Here is a 17503-nt window from a genome sequence, read left to right on the forward strand (position 1 = left end):
TGAACTGACTTATTTCAGCTGCTGTCTACCATTCCACAAAAGGGTTTGTCTATGAAACAAAACTAACCTCTAGCTTGTAAGTAATAGTTCACCTGTTAAGATAATGAAAGGCTACCATGTTAGAAGATTTGGCTCCTGTACAGCAGAAGGCTACTGGAAATAAAGTCAATACTTACCCTCTGAGAATATGGCATTCCAGCATAATCTCTACCAGGAAATTGTAACTGGCCATAGTTGCCATTAGCTAATGAAGGTGAACCTCTGTAAGCATCAAAACCTGTTCAAATAGAGTTGATTATTCAGTATCATTCATTGTTTGATTTACATTACAAGTCCAGAATATAACTATAACTTTTTTTGGCAATTATGTACATTAAGTTATGCAGTAACACAGCTATTCTTAAATTTGGAATTGAATAGGGGCCTTGCTACTCCTATAACAAATGCATTTCATTAGCTACTCATAACTTACACACTGGCTATCTCAAAATTGCATGTTTAAAAATATTAATATCAGACCCTATCCATTGCCTGTGATACTAATGGGACATCCCAGAACAGCTGAAAAGCTTCCTAACTCCAGAAAAGGGATTTAAGGTAGAATTAAGAAACATTTTCTTTTGCTGTTACATACACTGAGCTATTACTGTTATACATTTAGGTGCTACTATAATTTTTGCCTTTTTAGCTATTAGCTTACTAACTTAAGCTATAATTTAACTACCAAAGCAGAGCTGCAAGCAATTCCATACCAGACACCACCAAACCCTGGACTGCTGTTAAGTCACAACTATAAAACTCATCATCTGGTACATGTTCCTACAAGGTACTGAGCAGGCTCAGCCCAACAACTGAAGCACCTATCACAGACTAAATGCCCTTCCACTTCAAAGGGGAATAGGCCACAACCTGCAGCTGGTAGCTACCAACAACCTTAATTTAGTAACTGCTTAAAGTCAGCTGAAACTCTCTATAGTACTTCAGCTAGCAGCAAAAGAATAACTGGTCTGCAGAGACCAAATAAGCCTCCTCTTAAAAAGCTCTTCAGTCTGTAATTCATCTAGAAGGGCTCTTCACTATTGGGAACCTCTCCCCCATCTTGGTTTCTGCTGGTAATATTAAAGTGAGCAGTGCTAAGCAAAAAATACCTTATTTTGGGCGAACACTGCAAGTGATATCTGAAAAGAAAGATGCCTGCCCAGTTTGTCAGCAAGATGCCAGGCGAAAGAATTAAGTGGGTAAAAAGTTCAGAACAGCAAGTGAAATTGCCAACAGAAAAGTCCATATGAGTAATCTAATAACCTGTTACTGAAAGTTCCTATCTTCATATTTAGGGAAGCTATGAAATTGCTCTGCCATTTGGCTTGACATCTCAAGTACAGGGACCACAAATAAAAGTCAGAATGAACTTCCTTAAATTCTACAACAGAGGGCCCCGTTCTCTGCACATTGCCCTTACAGCCTTGTTTTGAGATGTTTCTTATATACAGAACATGAATTTAATACTGTGTTGTGTTAAATCACGTTCCAGTGGTAGTACATTAGATCTTTTTTAGGATGATAGTAAATACAGACATACCTTTGTACCCACCAGGGGAGCGATACGAGTTAGCCAGCGACCTTCCACCTCTAGCAGATCCTCTGACAGACCCACGACTGTTGAGATAAGGCTGAGGGGGTCTGGGAATAACATTAGCCTGTGCTGGATAAAAGGCAAGGCTACCATTGCTAACAGGAACAGCTCCATCAGGTTGATAGTTCACTGCTTAAAAACAGAAGGCACACATGAATTCAAAGCTTTTTATAACTGCAGTAAGTTACCGTGCATAGAAGCAAGGGCAGCATTAGGACATTCAGAGACCAATTAAGCTGCTCTGAATATTCTGTTCTTCTGTCCCTTTATTACTTCATTTAAGTGATTGGATCCTTCCCTTTGTTTTGTAAAGTGTAATGCTTGTTAAAGTCTACTGTGGACAGCTCAGGCTCTCAGTGTAAGTCCCTAATGCATTCAACAAGAGTCAGTAGCATAGGTGAGAACAAGCTTGCCAGCGGCACGAAAAAACCCAATTTAGGTTAAAATCAAATAACATTTGATTAAGAATTTTCACTGATAAACTAGGTCACCTCAGTACTGACATCTGTTGAAACAGTGAGACAAACCACCACAGCTAGATAGCAATGATGGCTATGGAAAGCAGATATTTGGGTTCAGTCTCTTCAACAGGCATTCCTACCACATATTAGGCAGTTCAACTCCAAGCAAAATGTATTAAAGAATGCTTTTCACTCACAGGGGTGAGTGACTGGTTAGCTTTAAATACAAACCTTGCAACCATGAATGTACTTCCACAAGACCATGCTTTATTTCAATCCAAAAAGCTTAAAATTGATCCAAAACAATAGTATAAACACTCTGCACGTGAAGTCTGTGCAGAGTCACTGCACAAGGCTAATCAAAAAATTACAATTTTCTGTAAAAGAAGTACAGAATGCTTATCACCTGTAGTCTCAGAGATCAGAAAGAGCATTGAAGCTAAACATGCTTTCCTGACTGCTACTCTTACACTGTTCTTTTGAGTTCTTAATGTCTCATTCACTTCACACACTATCAGTCTGTTTCTAGCCTAAGACCTATGAAAACCACTCTGGCAGAAAAACAGCAGTTTTAAATGACCTTGAGCCATTTCATTAGATAGCGTTATGAATACAGATCCCTAGCTGTCACTTTCTTTCATCCTAAAACTTCAAGATATTTAGGGGCCAGTTTCATGTCAAATTTAGTGCCAGCTATACAAATCCACCTGGTGCACTACCTGAATGTCAAGTAGGTCAGGTTTGTGTTGAATGCAACAGCTCAAGACCACTTACTAGTTCAGTACTTCTCAGGTCAGATTGAAAACTTTTCCCAGCTTTCTTACTTAGCATTCAGAAGCTCCCAGCACTGACAGCACTACTACCAGAGACCAGATTAATGATTTTAAATAAGAGTATTTCATCATTGCTGCTATTCCAAGCAAATGATTGTTTGACTGGCAAGTATCACCACATACTTGAATTTCTCACCTACTGGTGAGAAATTCAGGCATGTAAGTGACAACAGTCTGTTCATCTAATATAGAAACAAGTATGAACCAGCCTTTCATCCTGCTAGCAGTTTTGAAATCAAGTTTACATACCATCAACTACATTAGAATTGATGTATGCCTAATGTTAGACATTTATGTAGCACCTGTTAAGAATTTCACTGGGTTAGAAGAACTCAACAGCACATGATAATGAATTTAAATAGTGATATAAACAGAACATACTTAAAGACTACTTGAAATACAGATCCAAGTGCAGTTCTCACCTGAAGACAGAGATTCTTGTGAAAGAGAGGTTTGTTCTGCAACATGAGAAGATTGCAACTGGCATTGAGGAGGAGTCTGTGTACTTGCTGTGGAGAAACTCTGGTTATATCCTGCTGAATATGAAGAATCCTCTTTAATTTCCTGGTCTTTACGTGGAGGCAGTGGTGCATTCACTTTAAATACCTACAACATATTTGAAAACGAGTGCTTAACACTACCAGCTAAAGTCTCTACCTATGCCACCACCCTGCTAGGCTGTGGTTTAAATCCATATGCTTTTTAACATCTCTAGAACACCAACTGTTTCTTAGAAATAATCAAGAACACCATACATCAACCCATCCTTTTCTCTCTCAGTAAACTCACAGAACACACTCCTGTTTATGTAGCTAGTACCCAAGGAACAGCTTGATTCACCATAGCTACTGTACTCTATCAGCAGAGCTACTGTACTCTTATCAGCAGAACAATTACCATACAACAAGCTATTTTCCTTCTATGGGAAATCCACTGTGAAATCCACTGACTACCTGTCCTACAGCTCAACCTGAAGCTGGGACAGCTTACATTGAGATGAGATATTCCCATTTAGGAACAACCTGGGTGTTTATATGTGTCTTGGAACCTGATGCAACACTGCTATCCACTCAGACACCATATTAGACATCATTTACCCCTTCAGTAAAGTCAACTTCATCTTTTCTACTCACTTAAAATTCCCCAAGAGTAAACACTTACCCTACATGAGCCTTGTCATTCAAATGTTATAGTCTGGGAAGTACAATGATGAGCAGATATTACTGTTAGTTAAATCTAATCAACCAGACCCCAGTCACTTCAGTGACTGTATTACTTTATAGCCAATAACACAATCACCAGAAATAATGCTGTTAAAAGTATCAACTAGTATCAACATCAAATAGGCAAAGTCTATTTTGATTAAAAGGATCTAAATTTCACATAAAGAACTGTCAGCACTACTGGTACTGAGTCTACACATGTATCTGACCATTTTCCAAGACTATAAACTCTCTGAAGACAGACTTGGGCAAAAGGCACAGCTACACAATGCAAGAAACAGCTTCACAGCTTGACAATTCTTCCCATTTGCTGATGCCCTTTAATTAAAAAGCAAGAAACAAATACTTTTTCCAGGGTCATGAAACCCAGTATTGCCTCTAAGAGGCAGCATGGAAATGCCTCATGATATTGAAGTGTTGAGCATAAATTTTGAACCACTGTAAAAAAAACAGGCTTTGTTGGTTTTGGTGGTTTGTTTTGTTTGGTTGGTTTTTTTTAATTTTGATCACTTCATCTGGTAAACAAAGTGATCCAAAGCTAATCCTTTTTCTAAAAGAAATTTGAGAATGCAGGGCAGTCAGGCTGTCAACACCCACATGCTGAAGTATTTGTAGCAAGTGGTCTGCTTTTTCCTGCAGTGAGGGTTAGAGGTGGAATTCAAATCAAGGACTAGGGCTACAGGCCAAGTCTGCCTTTAAGCTTCCATAAGCACAAGAGCAGCAATAGGATGTTTGAAAACCTGTAATCAGATACTTCCATTACTGTCACTGTGATACCACTATTTGGCAAGGAATTATCCTGGCTATCTACTCAAGTGCAATGGCTATGTTTTCCTGGCAGCAATGAGAATCTAAGCAATGTAGGGAAGAAGAGAACCCTGCACTGCAAAGTTAAAGATTCCTACCACTACAAGAGGAATGAACATCTTCATGACTTAGTGACAGATGTTTGCCAGGTTTACCCAAAAATCCCAAGAGCAATCTTGGACATTTAACATCTCTGAAAACATGGCATTAGTTCAAGTGAACTTTCAGTGGTATTGTTATGATCAAAGCACTCTGAACACAGACAAGTTCCGACATAACCAGAATGACTGAGACCAAGACTCCATATTTATACCATGACAGACCCTTACCTTATAGACTGGGTCCCCAAAAGACTCCGGATTCCTCAATCATAGCATGCTGCTACTTCTCCACTTTCAGGAGAAAATCACCACCTAGCCACTTTGCATAACTTAAACATATCTAGCTTAGAAAAAAACCCACCTCCCTACCACTTATCTGTAATGTGCATCACAATTCTGTGCCTCTGAGGTAGGTTCTACTTGGACCTCTTCTACAAATACAGAAAACCAAGCAGAAAAAGTCAATGCAGTGATTTTACTACAGACCACAGCAGGATGTCTCAGATGTTTTAGTTGTTGACTCCTGTGATTTGAAAGGCTATTAGCTACCTTCTTCCACCAGCTCCTACCACATATGTCCCCATACTGCAAGACAGAGATTATCCAGCAAGTTGTGAATTGCACTGGTACTTTCGTTAAAATAGAGAATGCCTTTGGAGAATCTAAAGCTTGCTTTTGAGGAAAACATTAAATGAATGTTTGTATCATCTTCTGAAGAACGTACCAGAGGAGTAAACAATGTTACCTTCTCTGCAGTTGAACCTAATGAAATGGAGAGCCTTCCTCTGAACCTCTCTAAGCCTGCACTGCAGATTACCAGGAAGTAACAATGTTTGATACTATTTTTTGAGGCCATACACTATTACTGATGCTCTATATTTGCAGCAAACATCTCAGACTGTTTGGTCTGTTTCCTGGATATGTACACTGACTGCTTGTTAACAACTTAGGATAATGAGCAACACCAGTTTTACCAAAAAGACATTTTCCATAATTCCATTGGACTGAGTTTTACCCCACTGAAACAAACACTATAAAAAGCAGCAAGACAAACTCAGGCTTCTGAAAGCATTTTGTCCTAACAGCTATATAATTCAGGATTCCTGTTCTCCAGTGAAGTCTGTTTAATTTGAAATCTTTTCCCAAGAAAACTGTAACATCAAACCTTACTTTAGGGCATAGCTATAAATCTGTTAATTTCAGGCCTGCCTTCTCCCTCTTAGTTCCTTGAGGCTACTAAAATATCCTAGTATTAGTGTTTTGGGGACTATACAGAGCAAAACCAGGATCTTTGTTCTTAGCTGATGTGTTTTCCAGGATCTTTGTTCTTAGCTGATGTGTTTTAAGTTCTGAAGGCATTAGAGAACCAGAGGACTAATCTAGGTTTTATTGTTAAAACAAAACGATCTATCGAGTTTGGCACTATTCCAAGAGGAGCCAGTTCCTCAGTGCTAGTCCCAAGTTACATCACTGTCAATTCTTTCTGCGTGTTGCATACTTACAGTCTGCATAGCCTGAAAGGGAGCTGCTGTTATTGTGACAGAGCTGCTGCTTGCTGGAGGAGACTGAAAGCTTTGCGCTGGTGGCACTGATGGCATGGGGGTGCTTGAAGTAGGCAATGGTGACTGTGGCTCACTTGGGAGGGGAATAGTTGCCTGGGGGAAGAACAAATGTAATGAAAGGTCACTTGATAATTATCAGGCAGTAACAGAAGCAGTTAATTTGTTCTAAAGCCTAGCCTGACAGAAGTCAGCAGTTTCTACAGGATGACATTTGGACATAGTAGAGCTACAAAATAGCTTTTGCTTACAATTTCAAATCTTGCTGTGCATCCTCAGCAAACAGTACTTCTATTGCAGTCTCTGCTGATTAAGTGAAATGTGCCTATGAGCTACTATACATACCATTCTTTGGCATAATATCACAATAAAGAGACACTAGGTATTTTTTCCCTACCACTAAGGACACACAGAATGCTTTCTGTTCCATTTATTAATAGAAGATTCTTTGGCTGATATTAAAAATTACTTCTCTTTTCTGGAGGAACTTAGGAAATTTAGAGGGTCTGATTTTTTTCCGTTTCCAACTTAATTATGTTTCAGATTAGAAACAATGCTGAGTTGTCCAGACAAAGTATTAACCAGCATTAGGCCTCAGCTGTGCAGATGGCAAAATGAAATGTTGATTTAGAATACCAATATTTTTAGGAATCAGGAGTCAAAAGGACCACATCTAGAGCCTTACCATTTCAGCAACTTAAATATTTACCTTACTTGTGATAGCTCACCTGGGCAATTTCAATCTTTTTAGGTATCAGTGGCTCAGAAATACGTGAACTTGTCTGATATAGAGGCTGGGAAGTGTATTTCTCATTCTCTTGAGAAAGTGATGTTGCTGCCTAGAAGAAGCCATAATGCACCTGCTATTACAAGCAGCACTACAGAGTTCTGGTAAAGCTATGAAACACCAGTGGAAAAGTTGAAACAAATAGATTTTCAAAGACCAGCACAAACATTAAGTCCAAAGCCAAAGCACTAAACAGTCATCTTAACCAAAGCTTCAAGTAATTACCTTTAGAGATCCAAATTTAGATTACTCTTCTTACACAACTGGTTGTACAACTAGCCCTGCAAAGTCAGATCATTTTAAGAACAGTAGATTACTGCAAGCACTTACAGTGAAGCCTGCAACACACACCTGTCTCACTGAATCAAATGGAAAGATAAGTTGAGCTTCTGGTAAGCTCTGTCAAAGAAGGCTTTGCAAAGCCTGCATGTTCTGTAGTTAGCTCACACTTGTAAAGTTTAGGAGTTGCTTAATACTTAAATACAGAACCTAGGGCTAAAGACTACCAGTCCTGTGCTCACCATGTACACATCACAGTGCCTCAGACAGCACTGGGATGTACTTGCACACCAGGAGGAGCACTGTCGCCATGGTGTGTATTCCCTGGTTGTGCTGGAACAAAAACTTATCTACTGCTTTCCCTGGAAAGACACACTAGACTTCAAGCTGAAGGGACTAGAGATAGGCTGGGCACAAGCAACCCAAATTCCAAACAATAAGTTTGCAAGAAATCTCAGAACATTCTACTAAATCAGATGTTCTACTTTATAGCACAGCACAAGCCTTCTGGATGCATATTGAACAGCAAAATCATTGAATTCTTCTCAGCACAAGGAGTCTCATGGCACTGTAGAAGTGAGAGAAGGTGTCAAGAATTGGGACAGAACTGCTGATTCAAGAGGTAGTAAGACTAATAAGCCCTGTCAGAGCATTATATTCAGCTATACAGTATATTGAGAAAAAGTAAGTACTACATACACAGTATGCTGGTAACATGTACATCAGCAAAAAAAACGTAAAGAGAACATTTCCCATTATGATCTACATACTCTGAGTTATAGAGTCCAACAGGAAAGAGCCAGCTGTGTTCTTGAACACAGCAATACAACTCACAAGAGATCTTTAAGACAGTGATCTGCATAAATTGAAACTTCTCAGCTCTAAACACTATTTGAATGTTATTTGAAGATTTAACTGCACATAAATGCAATTAAGCAAAGTTTTAGGTCTTAGCTGAACATAAGGAAGTCAGATTCCCAGTATTTCTTCAGTTAGTGCTTGAGAGAACATCTCAGTCTTCAGGTTACACACAGGTTCTGCTGTTTCATGACAGTACCCATCCCAAATTTATGCAACCTTTGTCATCATTAGAGGGACTATTCTACACTGTACCCAAAGCAAATATTTATGCTGCTCCCATGTTCCCACAAGAATGTGCACCACACTTTTTAGTGAGCATTTTTCATCCCACACCCTTCCTGTGTCAAGAAGCAGACTGTTCACTTTGCATTCATGCAGTACTAGCAAGACTTTTCCACCCATCTTTAAGTATTCCAGATTGCAGGCTATACTACTGCTGCCACTTGCATTCTGTCCCTGTATGTTGTTCAAGTACAGCTACTCAGGAGGGCCCCAGCTCAGCTTTCTGTTAGGGCTGGCTGTCACACAGATCTGAATGCCAGTGAACCCCAGGGTATGGTACCTGTGGTGTCACCAAGTCCTCAGTTTCAGAGCCAGAAAGAGCGTGATCAGCAGATGCTAGGGAAGTGTTTGAACCATGCAGTGCCATGGATGAAGCAGCAGGCTTGCAAGGAGAGAAGACAGAGAGAAGGTTTCGAAAATATTGAACGTAAATGTTTGGTTTCACTAAGACTCACACCCTGAGCACGTCCAAGTAAGCCTCACAATAAGGCAGGGACCAAAGTGTTTTGACCAGTTAGTCAGTTTTCTAGGAATTCTCATTAGTGGCAAGGAAACATTTAAAAGCAAAAGTCACAAGACATGCAAGCACAGTGAGTCAATTTAAGGTTCATTTAACCACAATTACCAAAGCTTGAGACACAATCTTTGGTGTAAGGATCTTGAAAATGGAAACATGCACTACCTAGGAAAGAAACTAGCTGTTCTTCTGCACACAACTACTAGCTATGACCTGAATCTATAGGTAAAATATGCAAGCTATTTCAGCATGTCTTCAACATACTTCAAGAATTTTCAAGCATTTATTGCCCCTTTTCAACCAGAAGAGCAGCCAGCTTTGTCAGCATTTGAGTGATCTTAGACTCACAAGCTATTACCTTGTATGAAATACAAAGCAACTGACAAGAAAAACAACTCAAGTATAAGTCCATGCTGGTAAATAACTTCTATCTGCCTCTTCAGGTCAGCCCTAACTTCAACTTACCTGAAGGGGCTGTTGAAGAAAATCACTCTGACTTGGCAGTTTCTGCTCTTTTGAAGCTGTAAAAGTAGGATGCATTAAGCAACATTTACTTTTAAATTCAAACACTGCATAATAGTTTCAGTGTGCAGTTCTATTATTTTAAAATATTTGGTATGTGAAGATACAAACTATTTTTATCACGTGGACTGCAAATATTTAAACCTAGCATCAGCAAACTACACCCAATTGAAAACTTCAGGTTTTTGGTAAAAGAGGACAGGTATTCAATGATAAAAATATTTTTACCACAGAAGAGATAGCCACTTTCCAGATTAAGAAAAAAATTAATAAACTGGGTAATTGAGATCTACAGCCCAAGATCCACCCAGTCTTTTAGCATGGTCTGTTCTTTATAATTAAACAAGCTATCTTCACCAGGCCTACTGATCTACAGCCCAAGCAAACCCTGTTAGTGCTTGCAAAATTTTACATACCATTTACACTTATAGTATCACCTACCTACAGGACTACTTGCTGGAGTAACTGAAGGAGGTTGGGATGAACCAATGGCACTTGGTGAAGCTTTATCAAAATCCAGAATGGACTCCTTTCAAAAAAAGATCACCATTGGGTAGAAAAAAAATTAAAGTCTAGACACAAATGAAACATTCTCACTTGACAAGCTGCTGTTAGCTAATTAGAGGTAAATTCATTCATTCAGTGCCAACGCACATTGTCAGCACTGTTCTCCCTAACCCAGTAGGAACTGGAGCTTTGTACTACAACAGCACAGAAAAACATACTTGCATGAAGTTGTAAGTCCCTTGTATCTGAGTCATCAGATCCTGAAGTTTTTCCCTTCTCAATACTGGATCTTTTGGAAGAGTTGAAGTAGAGCAAAATTCTGCAGCTGGCTGATGTACAGGTTTAGGCACCTAATAAGGAGAAATTATATTAAATCTACTACTGGAAGCAGGACAAGATCCCTTATCCAATACACTTCCAGAGCAACCAAGAGGTGTCAGACACTGTGGGCCAAGGAATTCTGTGCTGTTATTGATATTTCTTGAATCAAGCTTTCGCTTTATCAGAAAAAAGTCATCTTCCTGTTGCTACAACTAGTTAAGCCACATATTTTATAGAATGGTTTGGGTCAGAAGAGAGATTGAAGATTATCTAGTTCCAACCTCCCTGCCATGGGCAGGAACACCTTTCACTAGATTAATTCACTTCAATTTCTTATAGTCTAACGTAAAGTTGACTGCATCTAGCGCAAAATTAGGCACTTGCGTCTAAGGACAGTCACATTTAATTTGAAGGACAGAGCAAACTTAAAAATCAAAGCTGCATCACTCAAGGTTTACTTCCTCCCAAGAGAGCCTACACCAGTAAGTACAGATCTTTTATTAGGATGGCATTTCCAGACAATCTGTAAAAACTGCACCTAAGAGATATACTGCAAGCAAGTAACTTGGGATGAGACCAAAGTGTTTCTACTAAAAAGCCAGATGATCTCAATGCACCAGCTCCTGCAGAAAGTATTACATCCAAATTTGGCATAAATATACCTGTGCTCCTACACAACAACCTAACATGGACTTTTGCAGGGCTTTATCACTCCTTGAGTATTTCAGCTGGTTCCTTAAGAGTTCATCCCAACTGGTTCTCACTCCACTTTAAAAGAGGGACATGCTTTGTCAGAGAACAAGTCAGTCTAAGGTAACAGAAAAATTATAATAGTAAGCTCCTTAAGTAGCAGAAGCCCTGTTGTTTAAAGGGTGACAATAATCTTAGACTGTCTAGATAGTCTAACACATCTTTTGAAAGCAGCTCAGAGAAGAGGCAGGCTTGTTAGAAGTATTTTAACCCAATAACTTTTTGTGGTTCTCTAAAGTTTTGCTGTTCTGTGCAGCTAGAGGGAGGCAAATCTGAAGACATTAAGTTGCATTATTTCAACTGGCCCAAATGTTGAGATAGCAGGAATATGTGAAAGCCTTTATTTTCAACACCTGTGTTTCTAACAGGAGGTTACTACTTCAATATATTGTACAGGCATGTTAGTGAGTATTTGCATGAAGTCATTGGAAAATATATAGCAGAAGGCTATTTGTGTTATGACAATTGTCACACTAAATCCATAACAAACTGATGAAGTGCTCTTTGTCCACTTTTAGGACAAGCCTAAGAACACTCCTGCATTTCCTTTTTGACAGTTATCTGAAACTAATCTCTGGCCTTTGCAGAAATTCCAATACCATGCACAGGCAAGAAGCTTACAGCACATGATTAACTTGGGAGGACTCTGTCTCTAGTATCTGTGTGGCCCACATGATAGCTGCTTGATCAGCTGTGAGAAGTTTTACTTCATTCTAGAGTTCAGAGTGCATCTTTGTACAGCTCTATCTTAATTAGAAATTCTGCTGCACAAGCACTACCTTTGACTACCCGTTAAATACAAGTTTATACTGCTATAGCTTCCAATAATGAACAGTAACTAAAGCTTTTAAGGATATTAGTGTAGGAAAAAAGATACAGCTGAATAAAGTTAATCTCAGTGAGTTATAGATTAAGTTACTGGCAATCTGAATCTTTTTGTCCATCACTTTCAGTCCTCACTTGCAAATAGTCTTAATTTTACAGCACTTGCTGTCATAGTAAATCCAGTATGGGTCAAACTGATTCATGCTTTTGTTACCCTCTTCCTCCTCACTACCATCTCTGCTAAGACACAAGGACACTACCAAACTGGTTCTGTATGTTTGAAAATGGGTAACAGAAGCCTTTCACCTTTAACCTTGACCTAACTAGGTCAAGTCTGGCAGGGTCTAAAGCTCTTAAGTGAGACTTGTACATTAAACACAAAAAAAAGCTGAAAAAGCCCCAAGAGCACAGAAGCAGAAAAGACTTGTCACTTTTCAAAGTGACATTGCTTCCAAAGATGATAAAATTCCTGTATGCTTCTACAATTTGTCAGAGTTTTTATCTCCTTCCCCAGCTCACACTCTGTGCATTATGCTGGTAGCATTCTTTACTTCAAGAAGTACGAGAAGGCAGGGTTACATATATGATATCAGGGCTTTAAACCAGGACTGAAACATTGAGACTTTCCATTCCATAGAAGTTATTTTCTAGTTCATATATATTAAAATACACCAGCCAGAAGCAGCCTCATATTGATTTGCTGCTTTGCTGGTACCTAGGAGTTCAAAACTACAATACTTAAGTGCAATATAAGATCATATACAGGAAGGTATCAGGAAATTAAAGTATTTCAGTTTTTATGCCTTTTTATAAAGAGATGCTTTGAAGAAGAGCAGGCACTTGACATTTAAGATGGTTTTAAACCAAGTTTTCTTTCTAGCCTACTATTGTTTCTGGTAGTCATTAAAAACTAGCAGCAGATTCTGACCTACTAGTCTGGCTCAGAGCAAACCTGTACATGCTAAGATCACTTAACACTAACCTGAATGTTGCTTGAACCACTAGAGTTTAACAGTACTAGTAAGTTGAGGGTCTAATTTGTCATAAGAAATGTTTTTGAAACCTAGCTTCAACACTACTTACACATTCAGCAAAAAGTGTCTTGCCTTACATCCAGAGAATTGACTGAAAGTAGAGGTGAAACATCTAGAATTTGTTCTAGGACCCATTAAACCATTGCAAATAAACCAATGACCACTTTGGAATTTGGCTAGTCAGAGTGCCAATATACTAAGGACTCCTGTTAAAGCTGGAATTTTTAGAGACTGAAGGTCTGCTTACATGCACCACTAACACACCACTTCAACCATTTCATTTACTAGTAAAACTTCATTCTGTGAGACAGGACTTCAATTCCTCTTTAGGTTTGTTGGTTATGGAGTACTAAATGAGGTGGAAATACCTAAGCTGTAATCAGTTATTGCCAGCTGTGCCATGTAGATACACAATTAAAATCTGCTTACTACTCAGAGCAGCATTCACAGCACGTGTGAATTAAACGACACACTGGATGACAGCACAAGCCAAACTGTTTTGCTTTCCTGTAGCAGGCCACAAATTCAGCTCTAACCAAGTTTGCTGGTCCACAGATTGCACAAACATTTAAACAGAACAACAGTTAAACAGGTCTGCACATCAGCTCACCCTTCTATCTTCAGCTCAGCTTCTTAGGTATGGCACCTTAAGGTACATTAAGTTAAATAAGCATATTTAAATACCTCAAAACATAGGTTTTTTTAAAGACCTCAGAGCTCTAACAGTTTCAGCTCAGAGGGCAGCAGCAGTGGCACAAGTCTTTTATCTGACATGCCTACATCCTTGCACAAGAGCATTTATAGATTCTCTCAGAGTTAAACAGATCCAACTATAGCACTGCATTGCCTCTTTTTTATATAAGCAAGTGCAAGAGAAATTGTTATCTGAAGAGCTTAACATGATTTTAATTGTTCTTTTTATGGACCTCAAGTCGAAGATGTCTTTTTTAAAAAGCTGGTTATGGAAACTAGTTATGTTGACAGTACACTGTTCTCTACTCTATTGAATATACTTTTGATACTAGGATTTCTCAATAGCTACTAAGCAAAAATAAAGCCAGCTGATGCTTTCCTATGGTCTATGTAAATCCAAGTTTGAATATTATAAAACACTCTTTGTTTACTTAATTCAGCAATCCCCCTTCAGTGACCTCACATTCCAGCATTCAGTTTAATTTTGCCAGTATATGCGCACCTGCACGCTACCAGGGAGATTCTGAAGCCGTTTGCAAGTTTCTCCAGATGACTGGAAACCCTTTTTTTACTTGCTGCAGCAAAGTTTTCTCAACCACTTAAGCCATCCATCCATCCCATACAAAAACAAGAGGAAGTATCTTCTCATTAGGAAGCATCTTGCATTTAAGGTAATCTGACACCAGAAATTCCAAGGCACCTTACAAGTGCTTGAGACTATTCCAATACCTAGTTTCAGTTACAGGAATACTGTGCATAGTTGGGTGCACAACACCTATTTGTGCTCAGAGTTACTTAGTGAGGCAACCAGCTTTTCTACTTGTACCACCACCACCACCAGTGGACACAAGATTCTACACAGCTTAGTGTAAAGATGGATCAAGCTGAAACACCATAATCCCATGCTGTTACCCAGTGCTGCATGTTACATACTCTTTTAATCTCGGGTTCAACCTTCTGTTTGCGGTCTCGCCTCTAAGCACAAGAATATCCATTTTTCAGTTAAGTCAAGTTTACTGACAAGATACAAGCTTAATCATTTGCCATGAGTAACATGGGACATACTGATTCCTGCTTTCTTGCAGGAAGATAGTAGTTGTGACAACACTGTGCACAAAGAAGCACTCAATTCCCCATATTTTCTTCCTCAAGTCTACCTTTAGAGTAACACTTCTCTTAGTGTCTAAGGCAGACATAGCAGAGCTCAGTTACCTGTTTTTACAGTGATCAGCGCCAATGCTACCCAAGCTGAGGTGAGAAAGAAGGTAATGTGCCCAAAGGGTAGCAGCCTGCTCAGCTGTAAGCCATGCAATGGCTTTCATTTTACATTTCGAACACTCTGCTATTGTTAGAGTCCCAGGACAGCAGTATGGTTTATGCATTCATCTGGAAATACATATTTAAGCCCCTGTACAGTTGGTATTGCTTGATCTAGACATTAGATCTCTCTTGAATCAGCAGCTATTTTAATCAAAAGCCTAAAAATTACTGAAGTGTTATTTGCATGCAGCCACAAAGTATTTGATCCCTGGATGAGTCATACCTGCTTTGTACTGCTAACAGTGGACAGAGCCAATAGCTACAGATGAACCAAGTTAATTCTTCTGTCTTATGCATAAAGCAGTTATTCAAGGTTCAAACACAGCAATACTTTGCTGATGTAAAAAACAAAGCAGACCATCTTGCTATTCAAATATAAACTTTATCCGCCAGAAGTATTTCCCCCAAGAAAGAATGAAATGGGAGTCTAAATATTGGCCTACAAAATACACCTTATACACCCCTGCTTGGTGTATAGGCGGCTTTATTCCAATACACTAATGTCAAAAGCTTATGACAGATAATACTACATATGCCAACTCACTTCTTTGGGTTCCATATCAAACTTCTTTGGCCCCATCTGCTCCTTTGGCCCCATACTGGCAGCTGCCCAGGACTTCGGAGGGTTCTGTAACTGCGGTGATGACACTTGCTGCTGCCTGTCAGCTTTTTCCCAAGCCTCTCGAGTCTCCTGCTTCTTTTGTTCTGGCTCCTCCCTAACATGTGCAGCCCAAGCCTTCACAGGCTCCTGCTTCTTTTGCTCTGGCTCTTCCCTAACAGGCACTTCCCATGTTTTCATAGGGTCTGGCTTCTTTTGTTCTGGTTGCTCCCTAGTTTGGGTTACCCAAGGTTTTGGAGATTCCCGCTTTTCTTCTGGTTCTTCCTTAACTTTGGTTACCCAAGGTTTTGAGGACTCCTGCTTTTTCTGCTCCTGCTCTTCCCTAACTTTTGTTACCCATGGCTTAGGTGATTCCTGTTTCTTCTGGTCCTGCTCTTCCCTAACCTTTGCTACCCAGGGTTTGGGAGACTCCTGCTCCTCTCGGACACGTGCTACCCATGCCTTTGGAGCTTCCAGCTTCTTCTGTTGTTCCTCCTCCCCACGGGTCTCCCAGGGCTTTGCAGACTCACGCTTCTGTTCCTCCTCTTTAGCACGAGCTTCCCAAGGCTTTGGAGAATCTGGTCTTTTTAGTTCTTGCTGTCTAACACGAGCTTCCCAAGGCTTTAAGATCTCTTGTTTCTGCTTCTCTTCCTGCTCTTCAATATCAACAAGCATCTCCCAGGACTTTGGAGGTTCTTGCTTTCTAGCACACTCGGCTTCCCAAGATCTGGGCTCTTCTGGCTTCTTCTTGACAGAGTATTCTGCCTCAGGCAAATAACGCCTGTTGAGAAACTATATAGACCAAAGAAACTTAATGGCTCCCAAGAATACGTTTTGCTACTACAGTTCAGGTCAGTTAAATTAGGTCACCCAGCTACTGAAAACTGCTGACTAAAAGCAGAGCCTAGACAGTCTAAGCACTAGTCATAGAAACCGTGTGGACAGCCATGGCTTTATCCGGCAACACTGCAGACTAGCTTTGCTTGGCATGCCACAGAGAAACAGGGAACAGTACTGAACAGCACAAGTAAAACCCAGCTGAATGAATCTACTGCCCTTATCCTCAGTGCTACCTGATGCTCCTAGACAGTGACAATACTATATTTAATTGTGATTTTTATAAAGGTAGCTCTCCTTCTAAGCACCTACTAAGCCTTGGTACTATATTAGACATTCTGCTAAGTGCCCCAAAATGTTAGACCCAGTAACCAAGTATAACCCTCATTCTCAGTGGAGTTTTAATACTAAAATGTCACCATATTCTCAGATTTAGTACCACTGGACTTCAGCTGCAGGCTGTTTAGTGTCAGTAAGTCTGAGAGTTCAATGATGATGTCTTAAGTTTTTCTAAGTTACCACTTTGTCATGAACAGGAAATAAATACATGAAGTGAAGAATGTACAAGGCTCACTGGCTGAGATCTTTTTTCTGACTAGACATCAGATGAGTGTTAGGTAACAGTGCTACCAGTAAGTTACAAAGACTTGTTCTAGAGTACACCCTCTAGTGGGACACCTTGGAAACAAGGATTCAGCATTTTAAGAACCAGTATTTCCACTTGGAAAAAAGACACCCTTCCCCACCTTTTGA

At 39.7% G+C, this 17503-nt stretch overlaps 1 protein-coding gene across 10 annotated transcripts in view; it reads right to left on the reverse strand.

Annotated features, from left to right (window-relative positions):
- The window catches only part of CAPRIN2 (caprin family member 2), a 33309-nt gene that overhangs the window by 2849 nt on the left and 12957 nt on the right, over positions 1 to 17503 (reverse strand). For 2 of the 10 annotated variants that reach the window (XM_039571340.1, XM_039571344.1), the window contains exons 9-18: positions 15860 to 16705; positions 10591 to 10722; positions 10307 to 10394; positions 9809 to 9864; positions 9107 to 9208; positions 7346 to 7456; positions 6561 to 6713; positions 3350 to 3533; positions 1580 to 1765; positions 177 to 277 (exon numbers count right to left, since the gene is read on the reverse strand). In XM_039571340.1, the coding sequence (XP_039427274.1) occupies positions 177 to 277; positions 1580 to 1765; positions 3350 to 3533; positions 6561 to 6713; positions 7346 to 7456; positions 9107 to 9208; positions 9809 to 9864; positions 10307 to 10394; positions 10591 to 10722; positions 15860 to 16705 (1959 nt within the window). The remainder of the gene's footprint in view (positions 1 to 176; positions 278 to 1579; positions 1766 to 3349; positions 3534 to 6560; positions 6714 to 7345; positions 7457 to 9106; positions 9209 to 9808; positions 9865 to 10306; positions 10395 to 10590; positions 10723 to 15859; positions 16706 to 17503) is intronic. The other 8 variants (XM_039571343.1, XM_039571341.1, XM_039571350.1 and 5 more) reach the window with 8 other exon arrangements.

The sequence above is a fragment of the Corvus cornix genome, chromosome 1A (assembly GCF_000738735.6).
Source record: "Corvus cornix cornix isolate S_Up_H32 chromosome 1A, ASM73873v5, whole genome shotgun sequence".
Classification (NCBI taxonomy): Eukaryota; Metazoa; Chordata; class Aves; order Passeriformes; family Corvidae; genus Corvus; species Corvus cornix.